The sequence below is a fragment of the Microcebus murinus genome, chromosome 19, assembly GCF_040939455.1.
Source record: "Microcebus murinus isolate Inina chromosome 19, M.murinus_Inina_mat1.0, whole genome shotgun sequence".
NCBI classification, from domain to species: domain Eukaryota; kingdom Metazoa; phylum Chordata; class Mammalia; order Primates; family Cheirogaleidae; genus Microcebus; species Microcebus murinus.
In genome coordinates this window covers 28,750,318-28,763,828 of record NC_134122.1, presented here as the reverse complement: position 1 = coordinate 28,763,828, position 13,511 = coordinate 28,750,318, and the positions used below count along the sequence as shown (strand labels likewise).

The 13,511-nt window shown below is 50.5% G+C and overlaps 1 protein-coding gene across 1 annotated transcript; it reads left to right on the top strand.

Annotated features, from left to right (window-relative positions):
* Nucleotides 1–206: 206 nt before the first annotated feature.
* Nucleotides 207–13,441, top strand: ACTL6B (actin like 6B). Its single transcript, XM_012759476.2, has 14 exons — nt 207–323; nt 789–865; nt 1,066–1,231; nt 1,539–1,639; nt 8,141–8,238; nt 8,871–8,965; nt 9,033–9,139; nt 9,578–9,667; nt 9,816–9,877; nt 10,006–10,120; nt 10,216–10,296; nt 10,410–10,505; nt 10,691–10,777; nt 13,209–13,441. Exons 1-14 carry the CDS (start codon nt 299–301, stop codon nt 13,287–13,289), a joined length of 1,281 nt encoding a protein of 426 aa, XP_012614930.1. The 5' UTR covers nt 207–298; the 3' UTR covers nt 13,290–13,441.
* Nucleotides 13,442–13,511: the final 70 nt, after the last annotated feature.

The following is a 13,511-nucleotide window of genomic DNA, read 5'->3' as shown; positions in this document are numbered from 1 at the left end:
CATCTCTTTCCTGCTGCCTGCTCCTTAGGGTCAGTCTCCATGGCCTTGCCATCCTCTTCCCCCATCTCTTCCCCGCCGCCCTGCCGAAAGGAGGCGGCTGCCCCTTTAAAGCTGCGGACCCCGGCCGGGTTATTGTCTCGCCGCGCAGCCAATCGGTGGCGCCGTTAGGAGCGGGGGATCCGGCCTCCCGATTGGCCACCGCGCGCCCCGCCCCGCCCGGGATCCCGGGAGCTGTCCGGCCACCTCGGTGCTGATCCCGCCGCCGCCCACGGGCCGTGAGCCGCGCAGAGAGGGCACTATGAGCGGGGGCGTCTACGGCGGAGGTGAGCGAGCCTCGGGCTTCAGGCTCCCCATCCCGGAGCGGCCTCGCCCGCGGCCCTGCGCCCCGAATCCGCGCGATCCAAGCTCTGGGCACCCCGGGGCCTGTCAGCTCGGCGCTCGAGCGTGTCCAGCCTGAGGCTTGGGTCCCGCGCCACCGGTACTTCTTGTCCTCCCCGGACGCCTCGCGCACCCGGCCCAACCTCTCCACAATTCAACCCACCTCTGCCTGGCCCCTGGCCCCTTCCTTTCCGGCCTGGAGGGTGGCCTGAATAAGGCCACTGGGCAAGAAGAGACTCTGGCAGCTTGGCCCCCCACTCCCAGGACCCCGGACTCCAGGTCCAGCTCCCTTTGTCCTGGACCGGTTTTGAAGGTGGCGAGACTGTGGCTCTGCCCTGATCTCCTCTCGGAGCTACCCTGGGGGAGAGAGTTTGGGGGAGGTCCCCTCACACGCCTGTCTCCCCGCACAGATGAGGTGGGGGCGCTGGTCTTTGACATTGGCTCCTTCTCAGTCCGCGCTGGGTACGCTGGGGAGGACTGCCCCAAGGTGAGCCTTCCAGCCCCCTCCCCAAATCCTAGGGGCTCCGGACTCCCCTCCAGGCTTTCCAGTGACCCAGGGCTCTCAAGTCCAGCCCAGAAGCTCTGCTGAGCAAGAATGTGGGAATAAACCCAGGGTGGGCTGAGGGCTTGCCATGGGCTGAACTAGAGCAAGAGGGTGATCCCTTTCCCCGCCCATCCTCCCCCCAGGCTGACTTCCCCACCACGGTGGGGCTGCTGGCCGCGGAGGAGGGGGGCGGGCTGGAACTGGAGGGGGAGAAAGAGAAGAAAGGGAAGATCTTCCACATCGACACCAATGCCCTGCATGTACCTCGGGATGGAGCGGAGGTCATGTCGCCCCTCAAGAATGGCATGAGTAAGAGGCCCTCACCCACCACCTCTCGACACAGACTGTGAGCCCACCCCTGGCGACTAGGGGCACAGCATCCCCACACCCATGAAGTCTTCCTTGCAGCTGCCCATGTCCTAGGGACCTCCTCACTGCTTCCCACAGCTGCCTGGTTCCCAATCCAGGGGCCCACCAGATTCCTGGGGCAGGGAGGGAGCCCTCCCCGCTGCAGCTGGGCTCACCCTCCCTTGGACTTGGCCTCCCTCCTTTCCTTCCTGTCCTTGACCCCTGCCTGCCCCACATGCATCTGTCCACGCTGGTCTTCTGTCTCCAGTCGAGGACTGGGAGTGCTTTCGAGCCATCCTGGATCACACCTACAGCAAACATGTCAAGTCTGAGCCAAACCTGCACCCAGTGCTTATGTCGGAGGCCCCGGTAAGCTCCTCAGCAGCGGCATCTCCAGCCTGCCATCCCCCACCTCCTTTCCGCCATTCACCTCTCACCTCAAGCCACTGTTGTCACTCACTTCACCTCCCCTTTCAGACTCTCCTTCCCATCCCATCCTTTTCAACCACTTTCCTTTCTCTACGGTTGGTCTCCACCCCTCCCTCTCTCTTCCTGCTCTACCCACTCTGCTGTCCTTCCCCCTCCCAGGGTCCTTTGTTATCTTTTAACTTTTTGTTCAACATTATATACACATATAAGGAATTTGTTTTATAAAGTATGCTAAGAAAAAAATGGCAGTTCTCACCCTGCTCCTTCTGTTTCCCTCCAAAGGCATCTGCTTTTTTCCTGTTAGCTAATTTTTGGGATATTTCCTTCCATATCTCTAAATATCACACTTACATTGCTGCTTGTGGATTTTTTAGTTTTAGGCATTAACTATGAATTTCCCACTATAGAAATGAGCATTTAGCTCTCTTCCCCCCCCCAACCTATACTACACATATTTCTCATCCTCCATCCTTAAGAACTAAAAAAGTATTTTAGACTTTTTAAAAGATCAATATTCAGTATTTATACTCTTATTTATTATGTATGCTAACCAGGTCTGAGGCTGACAATAGACTGTGATTACTTTTCATTTCCTGTGCAACTTTTTCTAAGAACTGAAAATTGTCTTGGTTTTTTGTTTTGCTTAGTTTTCTATCTATGTCATAATGTGACCCTACATTATTCATCAATAATCTAATCTCTTTTCTCAAGACATTAATTACATTAGATAGCTTATCAATTTTAACTTCTTGAAGAAATTTCTCCAGGAGCTGACTGACCTATTCCAGTTTATACTAGCAGCCTTCTACACTAGGGACACAGCTGGCATCAAGACATTTCCCTTCACCATTATCTTGGGGAATCCCTTGGCCCCTCTCCTGTGTCAGAGGTCCTGTTTCCTGTACTTGACTCCTTTTCTTGATTTACTCCTTTGTTTTCATGGAGCAGACCCTCCAGTAACTGCCTTAGAAAGGTCAGGGAAAGAGAATTTTTTTGAGACCTTGCATGTCTGACCTTGGATTGATACCTTAGCTAGGTATCACATTTCAGGTTGGAAATCATTTTTCTTCAGAATCTTGAAGGCATTTCTCCACTGTCCTTTTTTCAATATTTATTGTTGCCATCAAGAAGCCAAGACTTTCTGATTTCTGATCCTCTGATATAATTTTTTTTCTTTCTGAATGTTTATAGAATTTTCACTTAATCCTCAGTGCTCTATAAATTCACAATGATTCATATTTATATTGGCTTGTTTTCATACTCTAGGCACTTAGTATGTCTCTTTGTCTCTTATGGAAACTTATGTCTTTCAATTCATTGGAAAAAATTTAATTATTTATCTGATTATTTATTTCTCTCAATTTTCTCTGTTCTCTCTTTTGGGATTTATTGTTGTTTGGATTTTGTGCCCCTCTGAATAGGTCCCTTAATTTTCTTCTTTCTTTTCTTTTCTTTTTTTTTTTTTTTTTTTTTTTTGAGACACAGTCTCACTCTGTTGCCCGGGTAGAGTGCCATGGCATCAGCCTAGCTCACAGCAACCTCAAACTCCTGGGCTCAAGCAATCCTCCTGCCTCAGCCTCCTGAGTAGCTGGGACTACAGGCATGCACCACCATGCCCGGCTAATCTTTTCTATATATTTTTAGTTAGCCAATTAATTTGTTTCTATTTTTAGTAGAGACGGGGTCTCGCTCTTGCTCAGGCTGGTTTCGAACTCCTAACCTTGAGTGATCCACCCGCCTTGGCCTCCCAGAGCGCTAGGATTACAGGCATGAGCCGCTGCACCCGGCCTTCCCTTAATTTTCTTATCTTTTCTTTTATCTTTTCTGTCTTTTTACCTTTTTCCTTTAGTTTCCAAAATATTTCCCCAACTTTATATTCCAACTCAATATCTTCTATTGAGTTTTTCATTTACAATTCTGTATTTTTAATTTCCAAGAGCTCTTTTTTTTTTTTTTTTTGTCCCCATGAATGTTCCTTTTTGAATATCCTCTCCTTGTTTCACAAGTGCAATATCATCTATAATCTTGCTGAGACTATTACTAGTTTTGTTTTTTGCTCTTGGAAGTTTTCATCATCCTGCATAATAATCTCTTCTCCCAAGTTGTTTTCTTCCTGTTATTTTTGAGGAGTTTCTATCTCGTTTTGCAAGCTTTTCTCAGGTTTCTGAAAATCTTTGGTTGTCTGCTTATGTTTTTTGTTTTTGGGGGGTTTTTTTGTTTTTGCTTTTTGTTTTTTGAGACAGAGTCTCACGTTGTTGCCCAGGCTAGAGTGAGTGCTGTGGCGTCAGCCTAGCTCACAGCAACCTCAAACTCCTGGGCTCAAGCAATCCTGCTGCCTCAGCCTCCTGATTAGCTGGGACTACAGGCATGTGCCACCATGCCTGGGTGGTTTTTTGTTGTTGTTGTTGTTTTTATATTAGTTGGCCAATTAATTTCTTTTTATTTATAGTAGAGATGGGGTCTCGCTCTTGCTCAGGCTGGTTTCAAACTCCTGACCTCGAGTAATCCGCCCGCCTCGGCCTCCCAGAGTGCTAGGATTACAGGCATGAGCCGCCGCGCCCGGCTTGTCTGCTTATGTTTAAGGGTAGAACACTATAAGGCAGATTAGAAGCTCTGTGTATGTCAGGTATGGGAGTTGTTGACTGTGATCTTTGCTACACGATGATCTGACTAAATTGCTTTTTGGCCTCTGATATTGGCCTCTTTAGTTTTTTGCTTTTTTGGTTGGTTGGTTGGTTGGTTTGTTTAGAGACAGGGTCTCACTGTGTCACCCAGGCTGTAGTGCAGTGGCCCAATAATAGCTCACTTTAGCCTTGACCTCCTAGGCTCAAGCAATCCTCCCTGCTTAGCCTCCCGAGTAGCTGGGACTACTGGCTTGCACCACCATACCTGACTAATTTTTATTTATGTATTTATTTAGAGATGGGGTCTTCCTATGTTGCCCAGGCTAGTCTCAAACTCCTGGACTCAAATGATCTTCCTGCCTCAGCCTCCTGAATATCTGGGATTATAGACATGACCCACTGTGCTCAGCCATCTTCATATTTTTGATGGGATCTCATAGACTTCCATCCTGAAGACAGGCCTGGCTGCCCCTTTCTTGGAGCCAAGTGATGGAATGGGGCTGCTGTTCTCAGCATTCGATATGTATGGCATCACTTAATTCCCGTTTTAAGTATGATGCCCTCACTTCCAACTGTATCAAGTGTCTTACCAGTTTAGAGATTCTCAGTTTTGTTCTATACAGAGACTAAACTTCCAGTCTTCAGAAAGTGGGGTGGGTGATAGCCCAATGGCATAGAGTTGGGAAGAGACTTTAGGAATCTGTTACTTATATGGCTTTAAACAATCTTTTTTTTTTTTTTTTTTTTTTTTGACACAGAGTCTCACTCTGTTTCCTGTGCTAGGGTGCCGTGGTGTCAGCCTAGCTCACAGCAACCTCAAACTCCTGGACTCAAGTGATCCTCCTGCCTCAGCCTCCCACGTAGGTGGGACTACAGACATGCACCACCATGCCCGGCTAATATATATATTAGTTGTCCAGCTAATTTCTTTCTATTTTTTAAGTAGAGATGGGGTCTCGCTCTTGCTCAGGTTGGTCTCGAACTCCTGACCTCAAACGATCCTCCCACCTCGGCCTCCCAGAGTGCTAGGATTACAGGCTTGAGCCACCATGCCCAGCCTACACAATCTTATTTTAGCTTTCCTTTCACCAGCACTTCCAGAGGTATCAGAAACTGCCAATTCCTAAGCACTTTCAGAGTTCTGCGGCACAGGTTGTTCCTGGCTCTTTCCGCTACTGGCTTAGAAGTTAGCATTCTTGAATTTGTTAAGTCAGCTACCACTCACTTGTCTGCTTTTCAGCCTTCAAAATTGTGTTGCTGTTTTCGCCTTTCTTATTGCTCCCAACCTGAACATCTATCCTTCTCTCTCTTTTTTTTCTTGAGGTAAAAATGCATTAACATAAAATTAACCTTTTTAAAGTTAACAATTCAGCGACTTTTTTTTTTTTTTTTTTTTGAGACAGTCTCACTCTGTTGCCTGGGCTAGAGTGCCGTGGCGTCAGCCTAGCTCACAGCAACCTCAAACTCCTGGGCTCAAGCAATCCTTCTGCCTCAGTCTCCTGAGTAGCTGGGACTACAGGCATGTGCCACCATGCCTGGCTAATTTTTTTTTTCTATATATTTTTAGTTGGCCAATAATTTCTGTCTATTTTTTCTTTTTTTATATATTTTTAAAAATTTATATTTTAAAACTTTATCTTTCTTTTTTCTTTCTTTTTTCATGCCTTAGGTTTAATCTTTCTATTTTTTTAGTAGAGACAGGGTCTTGCTCTTGCTCAGGCTGGTCTCGAACTCCTGACCTTGAGTGATCTCCTCCCACCTCAGCCTCCCAGAGTGCTAGGATTACAGGCATAATTTTTTCTATATATTTTTAGTTGGCCAATTAATCTCTTTCTATTTTTAGTAGAGACGGGGTCTCACTCTTACTCAGGCTGGTTTCGAACTCCTGACCTTGAGCAATCTGCCCCCCTTGGCCTCCCAGAGTTCTAGGATTACAGGCATGAGCCACTGCACCCAGGCCAATTCAGTGACTTTTAAACTTTTATTATATTTAATTGACACATAGTAATTGTACATATTATGGGGCATAATGTGATATTTCGATACAAGTATATAATGTGTAATGATCCAATCAGGGTGATTAGCATATACATCACCTCAAGTATATATCATTTCTTTGTGTTGGAAAGTGGTATTTAACACATTCACAATATGGGCTGGGTGCAATGGCTCATACCTGTAATCCCAGCACTTTGGGAGGTTGAGACCAACCTGGGCAACATAGTGAGACCCTGTCTCTACAAAATTTTAGCCAGGTACAGTGGTGCACACTTGTAGTCCTAGCTACTCAGGAGGATTGTTTGAGCACAGAGTTTCAAGGTTACAGTGAGCTATGATTGTACCACTGCACTACAGCCCGGGTGACAGAGTGAGACCCTATGTCTTAAAACAAAAACAAACAAAAAACTTTCACAATGTTGTGCAACCATCATCACTATCTATTCATCCACTGATGGACATTTAGATTATGTCTACCTTTTGGCTATTGCAGATAGTGCTGTTATGAACATTTGTCTACAAGGATTTGTTTGAGTACCTGTTTTCAATCATTTGGGATATATAACTAGGAATGGGATTGCTGAAATCATATGGTAATTCTATGTTTACTTTTTTGTGGAATTATCAACTGTTCTCCACAATGGCTAAACTAATTTCCATTCTCACCACCAATGTGTGAGAGTTCTGATTCCTGCACATCCTTGCCTATACTTGTTATTTTCTGTTTTGTTTTTATTTTTAAATTATTATCACCACTCTGGTTAGGTGTGAAGTGGTACCTCATCATGCTTTGGATTTGCATCTCCCTGATAGCAATGTTGAGCATCTTTTCACGTGCTTGTTGTCTTTTATGCATTTATGTCTTTTAAGATCACCCCTTTGTTATAGTCTTGCTGAGATCTTGGAAGGGAATAAATTAGATGTTTGTATTCAATCCACTGGTACTACCCAGAAATCCTCTCCCCCAGCTGTCTTACCTCTGTGATGATTAGAATGGGGAAGTAGGGTGTGTTGGGGACTGGGGGGGGGCCTGAAGTGTGTCCTGTACAATAAGGAGCCCTGAGTCAGGGGTCAAGGGACTGTGACTGTAGACCCAGCTCTGTCAAGAGCTTTCTGTGTGATCTTGGGCAAGTCATTCTTCTTCTCTGAGTTTTGTTTCCCTCAGGTTGGTTTGGATGGTGATCTTTAAAATTCTTTATAGTTTTCACATTCTAAAGGACTATGGGGGGGCACGGGCATGGTGGCTTATGCCTGTAATCCTAGCACTTTAGGAGGTCGAGGAGGGTATTGCTTGAGGTCAGGAGCTTGAGACCATCCTGAGCAAGAGCAAGACCCTGTCTCTATAAAAGTAGAAAAATTAGTCAGATGTGATGGTGTATACTTGTATTCCCAGCTACTCAGGAGGCTGAGGTGAGAGCTTCAGCCTGAGGCTTGAGCCCAGGAGCTTGAGGTTGCAGTGAGTTGTGACGATGCCATTGCACTCTACCAGGGCAACAGAGTAAGACATTGTCTCAAAAAAACAATGAAAAAAAAGGTCTTTGTAAATCAAGGGGCTTGACCTGTGGCCCCCAGTTCAAGTTACGTGTATATATGTGCTTGTGTGTGTGTGATGTATGTATACGTGTGGGTGTGTATATGTGTATGAGTGTGAGTATATGTGCATATATGTGAGTGTATGTGTATGAGTGAGCGTGTGAGTGTGAGTGCATGTGTATGTATGAATGTGTGTGTGTGTGTGTGTGTGTGTGTGTGTGTGTATGCACTCTTGGGGCTGTGCCTCTCCCATCCTGAATGCTTCTGTCCCTCACTTTCTCCCCAGTGGAACACGCGGGCCAAGCGGGAGAAGCTGACAGAGCTGATGTTCGAGCAGTACAACATTCCTGCCTTCTTCTTATGCAAGACGGCTGTGCTCACGGCGTATCCTCTGGGCCCAGCTGCTCTGCCTGGGTGGAGGGCCAGGGTGGGGTGCCATGTGCTGAGCTGGGAGCTGGGCCTGGTTCTCTGAGATCAGTGTCCCAGTGGGCAGATGCCTCCCTCAGCCACATTCGTGCAGAAGGCCCAGGCTGAGCGCCTCAGACCCTGGGGGCCAGACCAGCAACCCTGTCCCTTTCCTTAGATCAGGCTGAGCAGAGTGAGGTGGCCAAGGAGACAGCAGGGGCTGGGGCTGGATAAAGGAGGGACGAGTGTGGGACACTGAGGCAGTTCCTTCCAAGCAGCCAATCAGCACTGACTTTTTTCGGGATCTGCCTTGCACTGGACTCTGTGCTAGGTCCTGGGGTGATAGGGACCCTAATTTCAGGGCAGACATAGGACACAAACCCAAGAATAAAGAGAGACTAGGGGTTCAGAAGGAATAGAAGTTGTGACTTAGGACTCCAGAAGAGACTGGAGTCTCAGAGCTTTTCTCCAGGAGATGGGTCACAAACTGCAAGAATTTGCAGACTGGGGATGGGCTGGACCCTGGTGGAGCAGACAGTGACCAGGCCAGACCTGAGTCCCAGCTCCTCACTTGCTACTGCTGTCTCTTTGACTTACCCATCCCACGGCAGCTTTGCAAATGGACGCTCCACGGGCCTCGTGCTGGACAGTGGGGCCACCCACACCACGGCGATTCCAGTACATGATGGCTACGTCCTGCAGCAAGGTGGGGCGTCGGCAGGGGGTGGGGGTGCCTCAGGAGGACCAGGTCCTGACAGTGCTTCCCCTTCCAGGCATCGTCAAGTCACCCCTGGCAGGGGACTTCATCTCCATGCAGTGCCGGGAGCTCTTCCAGGAAATGGCCATTGACATCATCCCACCTTACATGATCGCAGCCAAGGTAGGGCCTCTGGGGAACCTGAGCTGCCACCATACCGTCCTGGGCACTCGCCCTGTGACTGCTGCTCGCTGACTCATGAGATATCACAGCAGAGAGCAGCAGGCCCCCAGAGGACCCTGGGTCTGGTTCCTCATTTTATAGTCGAGACATCAGAGATCCAGACAGGCTGAGGGACATGGCCAAGGTCACGCAACTAGTTGGCAGCAGCATGTTTGAGGGCCAGTTTGGTGGGTGCTGGGGTCCAACAGACCCAGGTTCAAGTCCTGCTCCTGCCATGTAATCGCTGTGTGACCAGCAGCAGGATGTGAAAGCTCCCTGAGCTTCAGTTTGCTGTCTTGTAAAGTGAAGCAATAGCAGACAGGGCTGCTGTGAGCGTTAAGTGACACTTGCACTTAACAAGTGGCCAGGGAAAGGTGCTCACAGACTGTGCCCCCACAGGAGCCTGTACGGGAGGGAGCCCCCCCAAACTGGAAGAAGAAGGAGAAGCTACCCCAGGTCTCCAAGTCCTGGCACAACTACATGTGCAATGTGAGGCGCTCGTGAGGGTCTCCCGAAGCCCCCCTCTCTAGCTCCTAGTCCGCTGCTATGAGCAGGGGGTGGGATGGAGGCCTTGCTGGTGGGCGTAGTTGGGGTGCTCGGGAGGAAGCCAGGACCTCACCCCTCCCTGGGTTCTCAGGAGGTGATCCAGGACTTCCAGGCCTCGGTGCTGCAGGTCTCAGACTCCCCCTACGATGAGCAGTGAGTGGGCTGGGGGATGGGAGGGAGGGAAGAGGGCAGAACTGAGGCTGAGGGGGACCTCTGGCACTGCCCGTCCTCCCTGGTCCTCCTCAAGCGCCCTAGGCAAAGTCTTGCTCTCTCATGGGCAGGGTGGCCGCGCAGATGCCCACAGTGCATTATGAGATGCCCAACGGCTACAACACAGACTACGGTGCCGAGCGGCTCCGCATCCCCGAGGGCCTGTTTGATCCCTCCAATGTCAAGGTTTGGCTGGGTGGCAGGCGCTTGGGGGTGTGCTGGCTAGAGTCCCTGGATCCTGGAGAGTGGAGGCCCAAAGCCCCAGTCACCTTTCTCCACAGGGCCTGTCAGGGAACACCATGTTAGGCGTGGGCCACGTGGTGACCACCAGCATTGGCATGTGTGACATCGACATTCGCCCGGTGAGGCCCAAGGCTGAGGCTGGGCAGTGGGCCCAGGAGTAGTGGGGAGACAGGAGGGTGGGGTGGGGGTGGGAGGCTGTTCCTGCCGGCTCACTCCTCCTCCCTGCTCTCAGGGACTCTACGGCAGTGTCATTGTCACTGGCGGGAACACACTGCTGCAGGGCTTCACTGACAGGCTCAATCGAGAGCTTTCGCAGAAGACCCCACCGGTAGGAGCCCAGTGTGACCGGGGCCCTGGACTCCAGTCTAAGACCTTCCTCCTTCCCACACATGGAGCATCTGGCCCCCGAGCAGGCCCCCTGCCCTGTGGCTTCCCAGCCTTCCCCTGGCCCCCCAGGCCCTGTCCCTCCCCAGGACCTGGGTGTCTGCTTCCCCAGCCCCTTTTCACCCACAGAGCATGCGTCTGAAGCTCATCGCCAGCAACAGCACCATGGAGCGCAAGTTCAGCCCCTGGATTGGGGGCTCCATCTTGGCCTCACTGGTGAGAGGGAGGGGCCTAGCGCTGAATGTCGGGCAGGGGAGCCCCAGACAGCCCCCACTGCCTTGCCTGCCTCCTCATTGGTTCATTCATTCATTCAACAAACATTTATTTTGGAGAAAAGGCAGTCCGTGAGTGTTCCCAGAAGGGTGAATGCTCTGTCAAGACACAAGGCGGGGGGCAGAGGGACAGGAAGCTGGAGAGATTGGTTGGGGTGAGGCTGTGGTGAGCCGTCCTCCGTGCTCAGTCGGCAGAGGGGAGACCCTGTGGGCTTGGGGCAAGGGAGTCATGGGATGATCACAGCCATGATCGGAAGGACTGTCAGTCTTTGGGATCAGGCTATGAGCTGGGGTCACAGGAACCTTGCAAGGAGGCTTTTTCTGTTGTCCTGCAGTCATAGTGTGGGTGGCAGTGGGGACGGACTGGAAAGCAAGGGGCAACTAGAAATGGAGGCAGGTGAGTTCTGGGGTGGCCAGTGGTGAGTTCAGTCTGGACCTACTGCTGGGGCAGAGGCAAGATGTTGAGCTGGGAGCTGAGTGCAAATGGCATCTGGAGGGTGCCAGCCACACAGAGGGGAACAGTGGGGTCATGACAGACAAGCAGGACATCCAATAGAAGGGGAGCTGCCCAAGGAGACAGAAACAGGAGTCAGAAAGGTAGAGGCAGGCAGCCTGAACTTAGCTCGGGGCTAACTTATTGTGGGCTTCCTCTGTGCTTGCAGCAGACAGGTGGATGAGCCTGACCTAGTCCCCCCTGTGTGAGCAGGGACAATCTAGAGCTGAGACAATTAAACAGGAAGTCACCACAAAGTGTGGGGGTGTTCCTTCAAGAGAGGCCTTGACCTAGTTTGGGGGTCTTGAAGGGCCTTCTGGGAACATTGAAGCTGAGACTGGAAGAGTGAGGGCTTACAAGGTGGACAGGAAGAGAGGGAGCTCAGGGGGTGGGGAGAGCCAGGCAGGAGTTCGTGGTTGTAATGAGCTATGATGACACCACTGCACTCTAACCTGGGTGACAGAGTAAGATCCCCAACTCTAAAATATATATATATATTTTTTGTTTAATCTAATATATCCAAAAATTTACCATTTCACTGTGATCAATATAAAAGTTATTAATGAGCTACTTTCCAGTTGTTTTTCTGTACTTAGGCATCCAAATCTGGTGTATATTTTCCACTTAGAGCACATCTCAATGTGGGCCAACGACATTTTAAGTGCTCAAGGACCACAGAAGGCTAGTGGCCCTTGCATTGGACAGCACAGATGTACAGGGCAAGGAAGAGCAAGGAAGAAGCAGGGTTGGGCGAGGCAGAAGATGGTGAACTCAGTTGTTGACATGTTGATCTGAGGTACTGGGACACTCAGGGGGAGGTGTCCAAGAGACAGTCAGGTATTTAGTTCTAGAATAAGAAATGTGGGAAGGGGGGAGGATGGGATGGCCCACGCAGGTTGTTCTCTGAGCAGAGAAGAGAGACGGGGCAAAAGCCAGGGACACACAAACACTACCCTTCAAGCAGAGGCAGAATAACCATCAAAGAGAAGGGACAGGCCGGGCGTGGTGGCTCATGCCTGTAATCCTAGCACTCTGGGATGCTGAGGCGGGAGGATTGCTTGAGCTCAGGAGTTCAAGACCAGCCTGAGCAAGAGCGAGACCCCATCTCTACTAAAAATAGAAAGAAATTATCTGGACAACTAAAAATATATATAGAAAAAATTAGCCGGGCATGGTGGCACATGCTTGTAGTTCCAGCTACAAGGGAGGCTGAGGCAGGATTATCGCTTGAGGCCAGGAGTTCCAGGTTGCTGTGAGCTAGGCTGACAGTATGGCACTGTAGCCCCAGCAACAGAGCCAGACTCTGTCGAGAGAGGGAGAGAGAGAGAGAGAGAGAGAGAGAGAGAGAGAGAGAGAGAGAGAGAGAGAGAGAGAGAGAGAGAGAGAGAGAGAAAGCGAGTCCCAGCTGCCCAGGGCAGGAACCCTCTAGGTGCAAGTTTTAACAGGGGTGTGTAGGAGTCGGGTGCCAGAGGGTCGGAATGATGAGGGTGGAGGAAAGAGTTTTCTTGGGGATGGGGGAGACGTGAGGTGTTTGTAAGCCGCGATGACACCCGTAGGGGAGGAATGCGTTGAGGGATGTTGGGTGCTGGGTGCTGGTTGGCTGGCTGGGGGCTCTAAGCGCCACCACCCAGCTCTGGAACAGCGCTGGGCTCAGGGCAGACGGGTGCTCAATAAACACTGGTTGAATGAATGAATTCTTGATTGAATGATACCAAGGGAGTATTCTCCCTCCGCATACGAAAGAGGAGACCGCTGGACGTGGGAAGGAGGCGGCGGGGTGGAGTGGGGCTGCGGAGGGACCCGGGCCCAAGGGGCGGCGGAAGCCAGTCGGGGGGCTCCGGAGGGGGCCCGCTCTGACGGCCGATGTCGCCCCTCCACCCAGGGCACTTTCCAGCAGATGTGGATCTCCAAGCAGGAATACGAGGAGGGCGGGAAGCAGTGCGTGGAGCGGAAGTGCCCCTGAGGGCGCCCCCTCCCCACACACCGGGCCTCCACTGGCGCAGATCGAAACCCCCTAACCCCCATGCCTACAGCGCCCCCTTCCCGTTCTCTCTCGTCTTCTTAAATTGTGATGTTTCTGGATTAAAAGAAGTAAAAATGTTTTAAGAAAAAAAAGTTTGGCGTCGTGGGGAGTGGGCGCAAGGGAGGGAGGCAACACGCCGATCCCGTGATGCACGCCAGGGCA